The sequence below is a fragment of the Malaya genurostris genome, chromosome 3 (assembly GCF_030247185.1).
Source record: "Malaya genurostris strain Urasoe2022 chromosome 3, Malgen_1.1, whole genome shotgun sequence".
NCBI lineage: Eukaryota > Metazoa > Arthropoda > Insecta > Diptera > Culicidae > Malaya > Malaya genurostris.
In genome coordinates this window covers 58248505-58268254 of record NC_080572.1, presented here as the reverse complement: position 1 = coordinate 58268254, position 19750 = coordinate 58248505, and the positions used below count along the sequence as shown (strand labels likewise).

General features: G+C 37.4%; 1 protein-coding gene across 5 annotated transcripts in view; it reads right to left on the bottom strand.

The window, feature by feature from the left end:
* Positions 1-2824: 2824 nt before the first annotated feature.
* Positions 2825-19750, bottom strand: part of LOC131435733 (synaptotagmin-5) — a 37778-nt gene continuing 20852 nt past the window's right edge. For all 5 annotated transcript variants that reach the window (XM_058603902.1, XM_058603901.1, XM_058603900.1 and 2 more), the window contains 7 exons: positions 11798-11984; positions 11524-11742; positions 11372-11455; positions 10971-11310; positions 10729-10919; positions 5582-5818; positions 2825-5525 (listed from right to left, as the gene is read on the bottom strand). In XM_058603902.1, coding sequence (XP_058459885.1) covers positions 5241-5525; positions 5582-5818; positions 10729-10919; positions 10971-11310; positions 11372-11455; positions 11524-11742; positions 11798-11971 — 1530 coding nt within the window. In that variant the 5' untranslated portion in view covers positions 11972-11984 and the 3' untranslated portion in view covers positions 2825-5240. The remainder of the gene's footprint in view (positions 5526-5581; positions 5819-10728; positions 10920-10970; positions 11311-11371; positions 11456-11523; positions 11743-11797; positions 11985-19750) is intronic.

Sequence of the window (19750 nt, the reverse complement as noted above, 5' to 3'; positions counted from 1 at the left end):
TGTTCCATTTTTTCTGAATATTTTATACGCGGAGGCTCTCTCCGCGTTTAAATTTGTGCACTCTTTGTCCCACCACGGGTTGGGAGGACGGATGTTAGTTTTCGCGCCGGGTACACGTTTCGTCTGAGCTTGAGTCGCGGTGTCGAGAATCAAGCCAGCCAAAAACGTGTACTCTTCCTCCGGAGGAAGTTGTTGAGTTCTTTCAAGTTTCTCAGATATCGCGGTCGCATAGCTATTCCAATCAATATTTCGTGTGAGGTCATACGAAACATTGATTGTCTTCGATGGTTTTGAGCCGCTGGTGATTGATATTACGATCGGTAGATGATCGCTACCGTGGGGATCAGGAATTACCTCCCACGTGCAATCCAACCGTAGCGATGTCGAGCAAAGTGATAAATCCAGCGCACTTGGTCTTGCTGGTGGTGCAGGAATCCGTGTCATTTCTCCCGTATTCAAGATTGTCATATTGAAGTTGTCGCAGATATCATGGATCATAGCTGATCTGTTATCGTCGTGAAGACAGCCCCATCCCGTACCGTGTGAGTTAAAGTCCCCTAAAACCAACGTCGGTGCGGGAAGGAGCTCAATGATATCACTGAGCCACCGATGCCCAACCGAGGCTCTTGGGGGAATATAGATTGAAGCAATGCAAAGATCCTTGCCTTTGATTGTAACATGACATGCGACAGTTTCAATACCTGATATCGAGGGGAGGTTAATTCGATAAAAAGAATAGCACTTTTTGATCCCCAAAAGTACTCCTCCGTAGGGATCATCTCGATCCAGGCGAATAATGTTAAAATCGTGGAAGTTCAAGGATATTTCAGAAGTTAGCCAAGTTTCGCACAATGCAAATGCGTCACATTTCAGATTATTTACTAAAAATTTAAAAGAATCTATTTTTGGTGATACTTCTGCAATTCCACTGTAAAACAGTGATTAGATCCGTGACCTCGATGGATGATTTAGCCATCGAAGGATACAATCGCTGAGAGGAGGGGCCAATTTGCAGTCAACTGCTTTAAATATGTTTTTACTGTTGGCATGAAAGCAATTAAAATGCTTTTAAGAGGGTCAGAAATATTAAAAGTTGTAAAAATCCAGTCCACAACATCAGAGAACTTGATAAGTCCAGCACCTAGTTGTTTCTCTGGTAGATTTTCAGGGACGTTTGGGGATTTTGTTGTCCCGGGAAGTGGTGGGAATTCCATCTCGGAACTGAGTTTTCCGAGACCAGGAGCCTTTTGCTTCGGTGGTTTGTCCCGATTCCCGTTAGCTGTAACTTTTCGAAGCCCTTCAGAAGACACCTTCGAACCCTTACTAGGTAGCTTATGAGAGGATTTATTCATTCTTTTCCTACAGCTATGAGGGACCGCCGATGATGGACCTTCCAAAGGGTCATCAGAATCGCTCTCGTCAGTTGACAAGCAGGCATATGGGTTCGTTGTCAGTTTAGGAGGGGTGGCACTCTTAAGCATCTCGGCAAAGGAACGCTTGGAGTGTGCCTTCAGGGAACGCTTCATCCGATCTCCTCGCAGCTTATACGCAGGACATGCCATTAGGTCATGCGGACCCTCCTTGCAGTAGAGACACTTTTCAGCATCCTTACCGCAAGAGCCATCCGCATGAGCCTCCCCACAGTTAGCACACCGGGGCTTATTGCAGCAATGAGAAGCTGTATGCCCCAATTGTTTGCAATTGGTACAATTCATTACTCGAGGTACAAAAAGACGAACAGGCAGACGAACCCGGTCCAAGAGGATGTAGTTGGGCAAAGCAGAGCCGGCGAAGGTCACACGATAAGAGTCAGATTGGGGATAAGACTTTGTTCCATCCCCGGCGATCGATACTGAATGCAATCGCTTGCAGTCCAGTATCTTGACGTTCCTAAGTGAGGGGTCCTTAAAACAGCCCTCTCCGTACTTAAGAACGTCCTCGCAAGTCAAACTCGAATCGGTGACCACACCGTCGATTTCTACTTCGCGAGCTGGCACGTAGACGCGGTACTCCCGCGTAAAATGATCATTTTGAACGAGCTCATTAGCCTGCTTTGAGCTGGTGAGCAGAACCCTGAGCTTATCTGGGCGTATTTTATCAATACTTTTTATAGTATTGTATCGCGAGGACAGATCCCGCGATATTTTCAAAACATTCAATTTTTTTTCTTTAGCCTTGGTCCGGAAATAAACCGAGTAAGGCCCGGCCGAGAGTGCAAGCCCATCGGGATAACTCTTTATGCGAGACTTATTGCTGCCAACAGAAGTCTCCATCTGATCATCGATAACGGAGGGGTCGGGATTCAAATTTAACATGTCGCGGAGCTACCTCCGCGCAGAAATAAATGATTCGGGGGGGGGGGGGAGGGGGGGGGGTAATGAACGGTCGAATGAAGAAGAAAAAAAAATATACAAAATAATAGTACTTAACTTTTAATCCAACGGGGGCCACCAAGGCCAAGCCCTCGTCGATCGGCGTATCGCCGCTTCGAGGGTGTGCAAAAAACCTCCGAGAGGAAAAAGCACACTCACTTATAATCCGCACAGTATAATCACAATGGCCACTGAAATCTGGCCTTGATCGATCAAACAATCACCGGCTAACGGTACTGTTTCGATCGTCCGCTCACAACAATGCACTGCTTCAGTGTATAATGTACAAAAAACCTCTCACAGAAAAAAGCACTATTGTCTATTACACAATAGCGATATAATCTAGTTTCCGTATAGCGATATAATCTAGTTCACGTCCGTTCGCTCGGAAGGTTGAAACGGCAATGAAAAAACTTTACTTGATTTAAATAAAATGAAATCCATAAAAACAGTTATTTTCAAGTAAAATTTATTATTCATAATCATTAGTACAATATATGGTAATGCATTATTAGAAGTGTATCATTTTGTATTTTCATCATTATATCGTACTTACATCATCTGTTAAAAAGCTTTTGTATATTTGAGAATGCATGCCATGTACTCCTCTTACATCAAATCATATCATAGAACTTTCCACGAATACAAAGTTTATTAGAATTTCTTCAAGTATGCTATGCTATATAAATGAAGTATGCTATGCTATATAATCTGCTATGAACAAGTTATAAGTGACATACTTCTTTGCAAGCTCGACGCACCCGTGCAAATCTGCATCGAACTCATACATACAAACAGTTGAGAATATTGTCACATGTATGCGCTTAACAGTACTACAATCTCGTAAGAGAGTGCTATATTAGACTTAATATGTTAAATGTGATACCAGGCGAGGGCGGTGCTGAAGGCTGATTTAGCACCAAACTGAATAGGGTTGACAGGTCAATTTTAACTATGCGCCACCGATTTTGGGTTGGTGGTTAAATGCATAGGGCGCTGGTCTTACTTACAAGCCAGTTGTCGTATGTTCGAGCCCCGACCTGGAAAGATTCTTAGTGTCAGTAAGATCGGATTTGCAATGATTCTGTACACTAATAATCGGCTGCGAAAACAACGAAATATAATGCCAATTGTAGAATGCAACCAATCCAACTGTCACTAAAAATGGTTGTTTTGTTAGAAAGAAAATAGTGTTCGGTGGCAAGGAAATGTGACCAAAATAGGCAACTACAAAACTCGATGGAAGGTGTCAAAAAAAGGTCCAGAGCAGAAGCATGAGTGAATATAATTTCTCTGATATGTTTGAATTGAATATGAAAAAGCAAAACGATTTTAATAGAAAGCTTGACTGATTTACACTCATTCTCATGTGACCAATTTTTAATCGTAACACCTTTCAGTTTACAAAAAAAAACTGGCAATTAATAGAAAAAACGATCTAATCGTATTCATGGCCCGCTGAGATGGCGGTTCGTAAAAACTGGTCATTTTATACGTTATACGCTCTGCGAACACAAAGATTTTGCACGGTTTCTGCTATTTCAATGGACTCTTTTAATTAGAAGTTACTGTATTTGTTGTTTTTAATATTGAGGATTGATATTGGGATCTCTGGCATGAAGAGGAAGAATAACTAGGTACGCAAAATGAAAAGCGATCGACCACCAAGGTATCCATTGGGTTATTTTCTTCTGCATAGACAAAAAGTTTCTAGAAGTTCTAGATGGGTAGGATTAACTATTTGCTAAATCAATTAACTACTACATCTATTCTAACACAAGGTTTTAGCTTACTGTATGGGCAACGCAACAAAAATATTGACTATATGACATCGCTTACAAAAATCTTATCTAATTTATGTTCTATAATGTATTTATAATGTATTTATGTTATAATATGTATATAAAATATAATCTCATTCTTATCTGAATATAGTTAAGCTCTACTGCTTTGAATTTGCCTTTCTGACGTGGGCTAACTTTTCGAATATATAAACTAAATATATTATTCATAATTTTTGCTGAATCACAATTTCTCAATAAACTCAGTCTAGCAAAGTTTATGCATCAAAGCGTTATTTTTAGTTTTTGTTTATTGTTATTTTATATGACTTATTTGTGTTTCACGAATGTTGATTATCATTTTGAATGAGTGAAGAAGGTTAGTCCAGCATTAGTTCATTTTAAAATGTTTCCCTGATATACAAACATAAAGTTGGTTCAATCAATAGTTCACAGTTGCAACTGGAAGCAATGCTTATGCATATAGATTCTGAGTAAGTCGCCATAAGAGCCATGGATTCAACTGGTTAGGTACAATTTCGTGTCATTCTAAATTTGAGCTATCGAAATGAATTCCAATGCTTCATCTATTGATCGAATAGTTTCAAATCAGATGAACATCAGAACCCTTCCGACAAGTTCACAATTGTTTAATAACAAACTTCATACAATTGTTCGGGACACGATCATGTTCCCTGCCATTTGACTAGTTTCGGTAATCTGGAAACTCTAGTAATTTTGAAGTTTGACCTTACTATCAACAAACTCAGGGGTTCAAAAATACCTTTGTTCACAAAGACTAAACTGTCTTAAATTTTATTATAAAAATAAATCATTCACATTTTTTTATATCTATACCTAAAATATGTTAAAAACTAATGGAGATAAAAAGCATTTTTTAGTTTACTTTCAGATTGAAGAAATTTCTGTAATCGAAAACTGTGGTTACAAAGCGCCCGTTGATTGAAACCTTGGCTGGAAGGTATCAATCATATCTTGTGTTAACTAGCTCTCTATCTCATTTATCCCAGACTGAATAGGAGAGGTAATTGATTCTGTATGATTTCTCATCGGAAAAAAAAAATATTTATCTTAACACGTGCCACATGGCAATTGGTTTGCGATTATTTTGCATCATATCCCGCCAGTGCTGGGAACCCGTTCCAATCTCTTGTAACCCGATTACACAACCTGGCTCCTGCCGTTCACCTTCATTGGACGTTACGAAAAGCTCTACTCCCGTGTCCTGGATTTGTGATGCCGGCAGATCAAACGTGAACGCCTCATTCCAGATCGGATTCGCCGGATCGGTGGCACGGATTGCGCTCGTTTTGCGCTTCCGGATGCGTTTGTCATTAATTATTAGATACAGCTGTGAAGGAGAGTAAAATTACCGATGGATAATTCATTTTCAATCGAGGATATCACCTTAACAAACGGCTCGTGTACAACGTTTAGATTTTTGGCCTTCATTACGACAATCGTTAGTCGTTCTGCCTGAGGTAAGTAGCTCAATGAAATCAGCAACTCTGGAGCGTCTTCGGTGTATTTCCTGACGGCAATCATATCACCCCATATTTCGCATCCAGACAAATCCAGTGTATTGAGCAGAAATCTAATCTCTCCGATTACTTCGTCACGGGAAAAACGGTCATAGTCCAGGAGCTGTAAGTCGATTCAACGTAGTTAAATTAGTGCTTTGAATATAATTTGAAAACTAGAAACAAAAGAAAAACTATAAAAGCAAAAGCAGTTATCGCCCATAGTATAAGAGACGATAGACGATAGCGTTGAAAAGTTCCGGTCGCACGACGATGCGCGTGACCCGTAGAAGCTGAAGAGAAAGATAGATGTTAAGGGCACTGATTTACCCCTTGCACCGAGAGAAGATCGGATAAAACAGGCCCGTTGTCAACAAGTACCTAGCCAAAATGGACATCATCATGTGGAAACGTCGCTGCGGCCGAGAAAAAGTTGTTGGCGAATTTCAAACCTCCTAATAGCAATATATTCCCTCAAGATCTTTTCCCCGTACTGTCAGGTTGCCAAATCCATCCAAAACTGAACGGAACTTTATGGTTGCTGGAGAAGATGCAATTTCCAGGCATACAATTGAGTGTGTACGGGTATTTTTAAAGTACAATGCAAAATAAGGTGTGAAGCTGATCTGAAAATTACTTCATAGCCTAAACGGAAGAGCAGCTAATCATCGTACGAGAATACATAAATATATACTGACGAATAACTTTTCGGCTATGAGTCCAGCCAACTACTACAAGTTTCTTCGTGTTCGTATCTCATCCGACACAGTTGACGACCAAGACGACAGAAACTAACCAGGAGTTAATAATAGAACAGTAGGACGCTTTCGAAATGAGCAAAAAAATCCGAAGTCATGGCCTGCGCCACCAAATTCCATCTGTAATGATTTCAAAAGCTGTAAAGTTTGACCAACAGCAAACGAAATTGAAACCTTGTGGAAATGTCAAATGATTTTAGATGTATTTTAAATGCAAATTAACTCAGTGTAGGGTAAAAGAGGTATTTCGGCCCACTTTAGGATTGATATTATTTTGGCCCACTTTGTAAAAATATCCACCAAAAGTTGCAATATCTTTGAAAACCTCTTCCGCAATAGGTAATTTAATGTGATTAGCTTCAAATTGATGCATGGTTTGGTTTACTTAACATCGAATAAATCCATAAAGTTTGTTAGGTGGGCCAAAATACTTCTGTTCTGGGGCCGGGTATAGCATGATGGGTAATTCGATACCTTTCACGCAGCCCACCTGAGTTCGAATGCCAACTCCGCACATAGGGTCAGAAAGCTTTTCTGGCCCGAAGAGGTGAATGACCTTAAGATTAAAACCTCTATAATCGAAACAAAAAAAATACCTCTGTTACCCTATATCACGTGCAGACGTGAACGACGAGATGCAAATACATTCGATTCTGTCCAGAACAAGGAGAACGATGATAATGTTAAACACCAAATCCAATCCCGTCGTTCGTTGAAGATGGTGCCATAGAAGTCCGTATACATGACTTTATCTTGCACGTCAATGAGCATAACATTTGAGAAGGCATGTCGCAGTTCGAAGAGATTCTTTCCGTAGATTGTGCGTGTGCTTCGTGTACAACAACACAAGGCGATTCCGTCTTACGTGTCATTTGATCAGGGCGAAGGTATCCTTGTAAATTGTTGGTATTCTACAAGAATCAACTAACTACATGTCAATTCAGTGAACAACCTGCTCACTACGATAAGCCCTATTTTGAAACTGCAACAATAAAAACCAAAAAGCCACAAAACGGCACCTTCGAAGAACAACAACACTACAACAACGACAAAAAAAAGAACAAAATTGCGATTTGTGAGCCAACAGTTGGATGGCAATGAGAACGCTTCTCCCCAATTGAAAAAGAGTAAGATTGACCACCAGCCAATTCAAGCCATCTGGATTGAAAGAGAAAATCTTTATTGTTTTCTAACGAAAAACTGATGAATAAGATGCACAGCAAAAAATTATAATTTATTTATATGTGACGTATATCCACACATGACTGAGTTTATTAAAATATTGCGTTGAAAGACGGAACTAACATACTTACCCTTTTACGGGGGGCTACCACGTTTGGCATAAAGTCGTTTGGCATAATACCGTTTGGCATAACGCCGTTTGGCATAATGGTTATTTGGCATAATTGTCATTTGGCATAACAGTCATTTGGCATAAAAGATGAACATGCTGCTTAATGGAAATTGTTTTTATTTACTGAAATTTTGTAAGGTCTAATGCGGCTACGCCTCATCGTATTTAATGACCTGCTGTCCGATCTCGCTGCCGCTCGTTCAAACCTAACTGAGAGATAGCTCCTAGCTTTGGGTAATCCGGGCAAACGCCCGCAACTAGACGGAGGTGATTTCTGCGGGGGCGCTTCCGACGGCGGGTCGCCGGCGCACTCGCGGCCTTCGGCCGTCTCGACCTGAATCATCTATGACGAACAGAAGATTGTGCTAGCACTAAGTGAGTTGCTTATATAAAATGACAGTGTGCTATTTACTACAGCATGTTAAAAATAAAAAATAATAATGCTATTTCACGTAATATTATCAAAATATTCGGACGAAGTTTTCCTAGCAAAACATCACTCGATCGAAATATAAAAGAAAATTTACATTAGATTAAAATATTACGAATCCAATTATTATTATGACAAATGTCATTATGCCAAATGACCATTATGCCAAACGGTATTATGCCAAACGGTATTATGCCAAACGGGCCGTACCCTTTTACGGTATGTAAAATTACATGCTTCAACAGGTAACCATCAGAATGCATGAATCTTGTAGTCTAAACAAATTGTAAAATGTGATTTTTGATTTGATGTCGGTCTCAGAAATCCTAAATTGACACGATATTTTCTAAGTGTGTAAGTAATATTTGGTGTGTCATAAAAACAAACAATTTGACACATTTAAATGATGTTTATTTCTAAATCAGCCAATCATCTTTCGCAACAAAATGTTTCAAGTACAGTTGAGCTGGTTTCACAAAAAAAAACTGTTTTAATCCACCTAGTGGTGTAATGATGCCTTTCTCATTTTCATTTCTCTTGTATATTACAGCAGAAATTCCCCGAAATACCACAATTTAAAATGTTCAGAAAATAGTTTCTGTTGCATAATACTACTACATTGATACACTACATTTGAATTTAAGTTAGTGAAAATCTATTCAATCATATGTGAGAAAGTGAAGTGAGATCCATTTTATCATATTTGATAAAAATTGCCATTACTACCGGAACCGAAAGCTGGATATCGGCATAGAGACATTTGGTTCATTCAATCATACACTAACATGAACTACAAATTTATTTACGGTTCTCTATGACTATTTGAATGTTGGAAAAAAATGTACCAGTAGTCGGACTTGGATAAAATTCTGCAAATCATCTATGGGACTATCAATAGTTTATTTGGTTACAGAGTCTCATGGTTTGCCAAACTAGATAAAATCACTATCCAATATAAAAAGGTAGCTTATGAACAAGGTATTTCTGGCATTGACGTTTTCATACAGAGCACCTTATCTCCGGAACCAGGGGTTTGATCCGAATGAAAATTGGGATATTCTTATGGCATCTTAAGAACTTCCATCTCCGAGAAAAGTGAGGTACATTATTTTCACTATCTTTACGTTTCGTCTTAGACTCGTGAGTGCACAGCAGTTCAAATTGAACTGCTTACTGCAAACTTAAAGAGTTCAATTTGAACCGCTAAGCAGACGTAAAGTTATTGCTATTTGCAACACACTTGTAATAAGCACCGAAGTGCTAAGTCTTTCCTGACGAGCCGAACGAAAACAAGTTAAGCCATTTCCGAGAAAAGTGAGTGAAAATATTTGTCACACACACACACATAGACACACACAAACACACATACACACACAAACACACACACACAACACACACACACACACACACACACACACACACACACACACACACACACACACACACACACACACACACACACACACACACACACATACATACACACAGACACACACTCATACACACACACACACAGGGAGAGAGAGAGAAAGAGAGAGAGAGAGAAACACAAACACACACACACAAACACACGCACACACATACACAGGCACACACACATACCCACAGACACACACACCGACACAGACACACACACACACAGACATAAACACATACACACAGACATTTGCTCAACTCGTTGAGCTGAGTCGATGGTATATGACATTCGGCTCTGGGCCTCGGTTCAAAAGTCGGTTTTTTGCAGTGATTGTATAGCCTTTCTATATGAAAAAGGCAAAAATCGGAACATAATTTTGGAAAGGACTTTCAGATTATGTCAAATTTGTAAACGTACTAATACACATTTAGGTATTGCTCATTCCATTAGAACTACAACATTTCTTATTTATAAAATATCAAATTATCGAATATCATCGCTGAAAAAATCAAGCCCAATTTTAGACATAGATTATCACTATCCACATAATCAATGATGATTATAATCACTCGAAAAGATTATGGACAAAATTTCATCCCTTTCAATATCACTATAGTGATGTTGCATAAACTCACACGTGATAATGGAGTGATAATCATGCAGCGATTTTCATTGAAAATCAATTTCAACCTAATCTTAATATGCCATGCTATGATAAAAATCAATTAAAATGACAATAATAAAAATCAAAACAAAATGCATGTTTCATGCGACAGTTTCAAAAGTATTAACACTATTTACTTGAGTTTCCTACAGAGAAGTAACAGGAACGCAGGACTCGACCAGAGCGAACACAAAAACGCGTTCAAACCAGCCCGGTAGAAGGGCGCTCTACCATGTGTTATTGTAGCCAACATGCCTGCTCAGCAGAGGGCTGGACCAAACTCAGTGCAAAACCTTGCATTCCTGTTACTTCTATAAATCAAATGCATGCTAAATAGCGTTTAATTGGGTTTAATCTAATTAGACCGAGAGAGTTTATCAATGCCGATTTATATTTCGATTAGAAACCTACCTGCATTGTGAAATTACTTTTTACCAAATTCTTCGGTTTCAAATGAAGAGAGAAATTTTGATCGAAATACGGATGGGTCTCAGCGCGATGAATGGCCGTCTGGAGTGAACGATTAGTATCATCAGTATCCAAGAACATCCTCACATAAGGGTCTCGAAAGCCATTTTCAGATAACGACATCAGTTCCTGGGCTGAAAATATACGCATTCATATGTGTACCATAGTAGCACAGGGGTTCCTACCTTCAATCAAGTGCACCATGAGTTCTTCTCGGTCGCCGTCATACTTTAATCTGAGATGAAATCTTCCCAGCACAGCGTCGATGTCGTTTGCAGCCAAAATTACCGGAACTCGCTTCCGCGGTGATCGACTACTGTCAGATTTGATAGATCCACCGGGACTATCTGGGGTAGCGAAATCTCCCAGACGCGGTAGACTAGCATTTGAAATAGTGCTATTACGTTTCTTAGGAGAGCCTGTCAGTCTCGGATTGCCACTATAGGCATAAGTATCGCTTTCATAGCACAACGGAAGTCGACCCTCCAAACTATAAGTTCTCATTCGGTTGGGTGATCGAGATTTCTGTCAAAAATCAACCAATAACGTTATGGTAAAAGCAGCCGTAGCTACATTTGACACCGACCTGTATGATAACGTTATCCGAAATCGTTGAACGGGTTTCTGCACTACCATTTGACGCGAGTTTATGCGAAAAGTCACGATGACTCTAAAAAAACGTGATCAATGTTTAATACTTTGACCTGAACTGAATGAAAATCATCTATTTATACGAACTGATGCTTTTGAATGCACACTTTCCAAGCTGTTATTCCGTGAAGCCGATGTCGCTGGATTCTGCCGACCAGAGTATGGCTTCGCCAGGTCCGATTTGGGCTGCAAAGAACTCGAGCTAACATCTACCAGTGAACTTTTGCTTTCGATTCCCATTCCGACCGGTGGCATATCAGAGACAGGTTGTACCGGATGGGAACCACTGATAACGCTGCACTCTTGCTGCAATTATAACTTTCTTCACAGAAGAATTTTTTATCAAACTAGCAATACGTACTTGTAAATTAATTTTTCTCGCTGCTTTTCGTTCTTCCAACCGGTCCAGCTCAGCCCATTCTTTTCCCTTGCGTCTCACGACGTAATACCGATACATCACTATCGTAACGGCAACCAGCAGGGCCAGTCCGGTGCCGGCCGCTGCTCCCAGTACAGCAGAGCTCACGAAAGCCATTGAGCTCGATGACCTGAAAGTTAAATAGAAGCTGTATTATTTTGCTCAGATATGAAGAAAATTGTATAGGTTTGTTCGTTTGAGAAAACCTTATTTATTCATGAAAACATGTTTCGCGCAAACAATACGAATCGAGCAACTGTGAATCGCAAATTAGGTTGTTCATAAATAAAAGCAAAATTGTGTAACTTGTTTTTTTTATCGCACTTGAAGTTTATATATAAATTTCATACAAACCATTCAAACTTCCATCGCAAAAGAGTACAAAGCAAAGTCTTGGTACCTATTATACTGATGAGAAAAGTCAGTGAAAATTTTAAGCCCATCTGTTAAGTATTTTATTTATTCCTGAAAACAAACCAACAAATAAAAAAAACATGGCGTTCAAAGTTTGAAAATACAACAGATTTATGTGCTGTAGCCTAATCTGCAATACATGAATTCACGAAAATTGTTTAACAACATTATTAGTCATATGTTAAAGATGCGAAAAATCACAAAAAAAACCTTTTCTAACCCACCTAGTGGTGCAATGATGCCTTTCTCATAATACTTATATTTACAAAAATATCATCAGAAGATTTTATGAAGAAATTTTTTTCAATCTTGAATAAAATAAGAAACTTTGCGTATAAACTATTATATCCTTTGCGTATAAACTATTATATCCTTTTCAAATTGTAAACAGTGATGTCAAGTTAATAAGTTTTTGTTTATTTTGCATCGTCGCACTAAATAATTAAACACACTTTACCCTATAGTTCTGGAACCGGGAATCGGACCCGGATAAAATTGAACAGCAGCCTATGAGACTGTAGGAACTTTTATTTGAGTCTGTTTGTGGAAATCGATCAAATCATCACTGAGAAAATTGACTGAGTCTCGTTTTAAACTTTTTGACCACTACTTCTGGTTCTTCTGGAACGTAGAATTTGGAACCAGTATAGCCAAAGTCGGTTCGTTTAGTAAGTAACTAATATAGCCTACAAATTGAATCAGTTCTAAGCCAAATCTAGAACAATTTTACCCTTCGTCGCTCTAAATGACGGTGTGAAATTCAATAGCAACCTATGGGACTACGAGATTTTTTATTTTATGAGTGACATTATTTGACACTTACTCACACACATACACACACAGCCACATACATTGCTCAGCTAGATAAACTGTGTCGAATGATATAGTACACTTAGTCCTTCCGGCCAATTTCCACTAGTCAATTTTTCAAGTGATTGTATAAACTTTCTATATGAGAAAGGCAATAAGTGTACTATTATAGAAAAGCATCGTTATCATGATCTTGTAATAACACTAACAAGTAGGTACAAATTGATAAAAAGAAATAGAAATTTACATATTTTAAAAAAATAAATTTTAACGTGACAATCCTGCACGCTATACGAAATTGAACAAAGCACGCTACGAATGCACTATGGTCCGAAACGGGAAATTAGCGTAACAAAAATATTTTCATTATTAAATATTAGTTTTTTGTAGTTAGTGTCTTGACAAAAGTTGTTTGTAATCAAATGGCGCTCCTTTGGATAAAAAAGTTACTAAGGTGGTCCTCATTTAGATTGAAATCTGAAATCTAGCTTTCTTAATTGAACTCAAAAATGAATTTGTTGTGCAATAAAGTTGTAGGAAAATTTATTTTGAGCAACTTTGTTGAAAATAGCTGTTCTATAGCTTTTCATTTGATCTAGTTACATCAATCCTCCCGGGTTAAAGTAGGGTGGCTCCTGAATAATCACCTTTTTATTCTAACTTTTTTGTGAAACATTCTACGGAAAAGTTGCCGTCAGAACAGTTGTTAAACTAATCATTGCGCACAATTTTGTTCAACCAAGCTTTTTCATATGAGCTACCAGTACAAAGTTATAATTGTTTTTTCATCAAAAACTAGTCAAACTTCAAATATCAATATTCATTAGATGCCATATCGATAAAAATGTATTCTATGCGGTTCTTAAAAGGTCGTAAAAATTTAAGAGAAAATTGGAAGGGTGTTATTTTTTTAACTTATTTAAATTAATTTTAAAAATACCTTCAAAAATCTCAAAAATATTGCATAACTTATAAAAGCCTTAACGTATTAACATACTTTCTTCGGCAAAATAATAGTATCAAATTAGTTCTACAAGTGTTCCATACATTGTCCTTTCGAGAAATGAGACACACAAAAACTACAGCCGAAAATAGATTTGTTGTATGTCAAAGCACTTCCTGAGCTAGAGAGGCACTATTTTCAACATAGTTACTCAAAATAAAATTTCCTATAACTTTATTGTACAACAAAATCATTTTTGAGTTCAATTAAGAAAGTTAGATTTCAGATTTCAATCTAAATGAGGACCACCCTAGTAACTTTTTTCATCAAAAGGAGCGCCATTTGATTACAAACAACTTTTGGAAGACACTAACTACAAAATACTAATATTTAATAGTGAAAATATTTTTGTCACGCTAATTTCCTGTTTCGGACCACTGTGGAATGGAGCAAAGCTGCACATACCGACGCGTACCAGTTTTGCAGCATCATTTGGAATTTGAATGTTTTGACACTCATCGCCCTATAATTTCGGAACCGGAAGTCGAATCAGGATAAAATTGCACGATATATTTGAAGACAATGAGAGCTTTCATTTGAATCATGAATCGTGAAAAACGGCTTAACCGTTGCACAGTGCACAGTGGGGAAAAAACGATCAAAAACGCGACTTTGCTCAATAATTTTATAAAAACCTAAGCAAATATTTTCAAAGTTAGTATTTCTTATGCAAATTTTTCCGTAGAATCGATTTATGATAGTTAGAAGATCCGAAAAATTCACTATCATGCCCGTTTTGCTCCAATCCCTCTTTTATCTGACTTTACTTCGAAAACTAACTGTGAAACTCAGGAAAAATTTGACCAATCAGAAGGTATTCCTGATATGTTCATAAGCTTTATTAATGGATTGTTTTTAATAAGATTGACCATAAATAATTATATTCCGTTTTACCCCCAATCATCTTCTTCCATGAATTTACAGAAAAAAAGTTCTACTGATCGGTGTTTGGACCAATATTGGTTGAACAATACAGTTCTATGTTTCGCATATAACCTCAAATAATAATTAACACATAGTCTCCATGATCACATGCGTCGTGCTACATCGTTTTACCCCAATTTTTCCACTAATATAATGTTATGTTGAATTCAGATTTACAATCCCGAAGCAGATCCAATATGACCTACCAATATTGGTTCATATCACGTACAAAACATCTGTTATTCAATCAAACACAATGGGAATGACAGTACTCGCCTGTTTAACCCGTTTTACCCCAATTTATTTCATCAGTCGTTTTTCTGGTTAAGCGTTCTTCTGCATACCGTAAGCAGGCTGATTGCGGTTGATGAAAATCGATTGATATTACGAAGAAAGCCCTAAAAACAAGATTACAGATGGATTCAATGGCCGCATGAATCTTGTTATACCGTTTTACCCCAATTTATCCTTTAACTCAGTCGTAAGATTCTGCTCCACATTTGGAAAATAGTTCGTAATATAAATCGATTTTCATCAACCACAATCATCCTGCTTTCGGTATGCGAAAGAAAGTTTAACCAGAAATACGACTTATGAAATAAATTGGGGTAAAACGGTATAACAAGATTCGTGCGGTCATTGAATTCATTTGTAATCCTATTTTTAGGGCTTTCTTCGTAATATCAATCGATTTCCATCAACCGCAATCATCCTGCTTTCGGTATGCGAAAGAAAGTTTAACCAGAAATACGACTTATGATATAAATTGGGGTAAAAGGGGGTAAACAGGCTAGTACTGTCATTCGCATTGTGTTTAATTGGATCACAGATGTTTTGCACGTAATATGAACCAATATTGACAGATCGTATTGGATCTGCTTTTGGATTGTAGATCATATTTCAACTGAGTATTATTACTAGAAAAGAAATGGGGTAAAACGCTACAATGAGTTTTCTGCTGTTAATAAAACTATTTGCAATCGATTTGTTAGACTTTTTTACATCGGAAACACTCTATTCGCTCTTCTGCAAGTTCTCCGGTTTCATGTTATATAGTTAAGCTTGAATACAATGCAGTATAAAAAGGGTACTTGGGGTAAAATGAACATGACACCGTTTCGTGCGGTCCTTCTAAATACATGAAATCGATTTTACTGACCATTTTACACCAAAAAAGTGCTTTGTGGTCAGCTGTATCATGCCTCCAAATAAATCGTCGTGTTTTTGGTCTATTTTTCCCCACTGTGCAGTGGTTCAAAAGCCCAATTTCACGCTCTTAATTGATAACTCATTAAAAATGTAGTTTTCGAGGTACGGTATCTTCAGCACAGTTACTTAGAATGATAGACGCCATATTTTGGCAAATTTCGTTTATGTGATTAATCCCCCTAAAAGTAAGATAAATACATTATTTTTGCTCAAGGTCAACATAGGGGCTAAGTTACTTCGACAAAGTTGTTCAGAAAGTCATTTCAAACAAATTTTCTGAAAGTGTTATTCCCGTAACTTGAGTGTAATTCATGATACAATGTATTTTCTGAAAAGGGTGTCCTAAAACCAGTTTTTGTAAGACAACATACATATATTCAATATTTATGAGTTTTTCATGTTCTACAAAGTTTTTTATCATTAAAAACTACACAACTTTCTTAAACATACTATGCTGCTATCATTTCAATTTAATGAAATAGAGCCATTTTTTCATGATTTTTTTTAACAAAATACCAACTCGTCTATCATCAAAAGGCGCAGAAAGGTGCAGATAAGATTACTTACATATTAAACTACTTCAAAAGAGCTTTCATATCGTGGTTGAATTACTCGTCTGCGATCGTCTGCAGGCGAGATATGTTCTTTTGAAATATCCTTGTCCTTGACATTTGCAATGATAAGGTTCATTGTATGTCAGATCAGATTTCAGTATATATTCATTACCATGGTACTTGCCACAAAAATCGAATAAAGTTATGTCATCTTCTGGTAGAGAAGAGTATGATCAAAACTCATTTTTTAGTTATATGTATTTATTTTATGATAGCTGACAATGTTCTTAGCCAGCTAAAAGGCTCTTAACATCGTCCAACAGATTATTCTTGGACTGTTTTGGCCATTCACGAATATTTGTCAACAAAGAATCCGATGGAAGAAATCACCAATTTATGGGATCCCGATTCGTAAGTAATCTAAATTACTCGCGTGTATAATATTCCCGACATCTGTATAAAAGAAACTTCTTAATCATTATAAACAGTACAATATAGCAAGCGTTTATCGATCTCCACTTTAATTGATGAATAGAGAATATTCATCCGCAGAGCTTTTCTATAGAAAAAACTTACTAAAAAATTACATAAAGTAATTTGACATGATGATTGCCTTTTTTCAAAGTCGTGGCTTTTTATCTCACTTGCAAAAAACGTCAGACAGTTACTTTCAAAAAACGTCTGTAATTATTACTAAACTTTTCTATTTGAAGACTTCGATGTCCATAAAAACCTTTTATTGTGAGAGTTTCCATGGTAACGAATATATACTGAAATCTGATGTTATATACACTGAACCTTATCATTGCAAATGTCGAGGACAAGGATATTTGAAAAGAACATATCTCGCCTGCAGACGATCGCAGACGAGTTATTCAACCACGGTATGAAAGCCCTTTTGAAGTACAGGGTTGTTACGAAAAAATTCAAAATCAAAACGCGCGAAATCCGCGCGAGGTCAAAAACTAAAACGCGCCAAATCCGCGCGAAATTGAAAACTGAAGCGCGCGATATTAGAGTGAAGCGATAGACAACTATTCTTATGCAGATGATAATTTCCGCAGAACATGAAAATTCACTTAAATATAATTTAAAAATCTACATAAGTTTGTCATATGAACGCAATAAATAAGTCCGCATACAACACGTCACTTCGAGAATCCCATGAAAATGATTGCATTTTTATTCTACAGCTTTTTCGATGTTCTTAGTTAATTAATAAAAAATAAAAATGCTTACAATTGTGATATTGAAAACAGATTTCAGCGAAGACATTTTTTTTTGCTTCAACATCTTGCTCGGCCAGCATTTCCTTCTTGGTAAGAAGAATTTAAATGTTCTACATCTTTTTTTTTCAGTTTCAATTATAATAGAGCCTTCTCCTGTTGTCAGATTTTACTCTGAATGTCTTTCTGTTCCTCCTCATCTTTTGCTCTTTTATTTGGATCAGGGAAAAGCCCACTGGAATTAGTATCTGTCAAACTTGTTCTCCAGCAGGCATAAAACCTCCTCATCTTTTGCATTAATATATTAAAATCATCCAAATGATACATTTCCTTAAATCTAGTCCTTCTATAGCAACTAAATCTTATGTGACAGTAATATAAGAAACGGTTTCTTGATAAAATTACTTGATAAATGAAAGTCGAAAGAATGCTAGCAATGTGCTCGTTATATCCATAATTAGTTCCAACATAGGGAATCCGAAGAAAAAAATAGAATCGAAGATTACGACCTCGAATGATAAATTGTAACAATTGCAATCACTCGGAGCAATCGATCTGCGACTGAAGTAGGTCTGAAACAAAACTAGCCTTACAAACATCTCGATGGACAAATAATAAATCGAGACCAATCAGTTTGCAGCGGTCATGGTAACTCGGTAAGTTTAAATGATATCTCCATGGAAGACGTCGGAGAGCTAATCGGACAAATTTGCGTTGAATCGCTTCAATACGTTGGTTTTAGTAATAAGGTGACCAGATAACCGCAGCATATTCCACTTGAGTGAACTAAAGCGCAATACGGAGCTTACAAGCAATGTACATCAGAGATTTTTTTTAGTAACGCGAATAACGAGGTTCAGAACATAGTAAGCTCTATGTGCTCTTTAAAATTTAACTTGATTCCAGAAGAACACCCAGGTCCTTAACAAACGATGCGCGTTCGAGAACAGTTTGTGAAATATTATAGTCGGACTTGAATACAGACTTTTTGTTACTAAAAGAGATGACGGAGCATTTAGTAGCATTTAAAACTATTTTGAAATATGAAACATGAAAGGCATCGGTAAACGATAGTTTCATACACTTGATCGAAAAGTTTAGATCGTTGAGATACAATAAAATTAATAACTGTCCAAGGTGACTTCCTTGAGGAACTCCAGAAATAACAGCAAATGTGAGGTTGTACAAGCTCCTATTTTCAATTTCATTCCATGACCAGTTAGATATGATCGAAGCCAATCCAAAAATAATCCGTTTAATCCCAGTCTACTTAACTTGGAGATCGTTTGTGATGATTGATTTTGTCTAACGAAACAGCGAAATCGGTGTATGTAGAATATACTTGTAGTCGTGCTTGTAAAGAACGTATGATCAAGGAAGTGTAGGTTACTAAATTTGGGGAAGTTGAAGGCTTTGGCATGTATCCATGCTGAGTCTCAGATATGTAGTAAAAATTCTAGAACGCAAAGAACAATTGAAAATGTTGGATAGTGGAACCAACAAACTGTTAGAACAATTTCTTATCACCGCGGATGGAATCCCAGAACTTCTTCTTTTTTTCTCTTCGTAAGCCTGTCGGGCAAATTTTGCTTTAAGAATGCGATTTTTATCATACTCAACATTTGTGACCATATTATTGAAGAATAGCATTTCATTTATTACGTTCTCTGCATTATTGAATGTGTTTTCACTGAGACGATATCTTCCATCAGACATCAATATCCTTGAGTGCGAAAATCTTTCGATTTCTGCATTA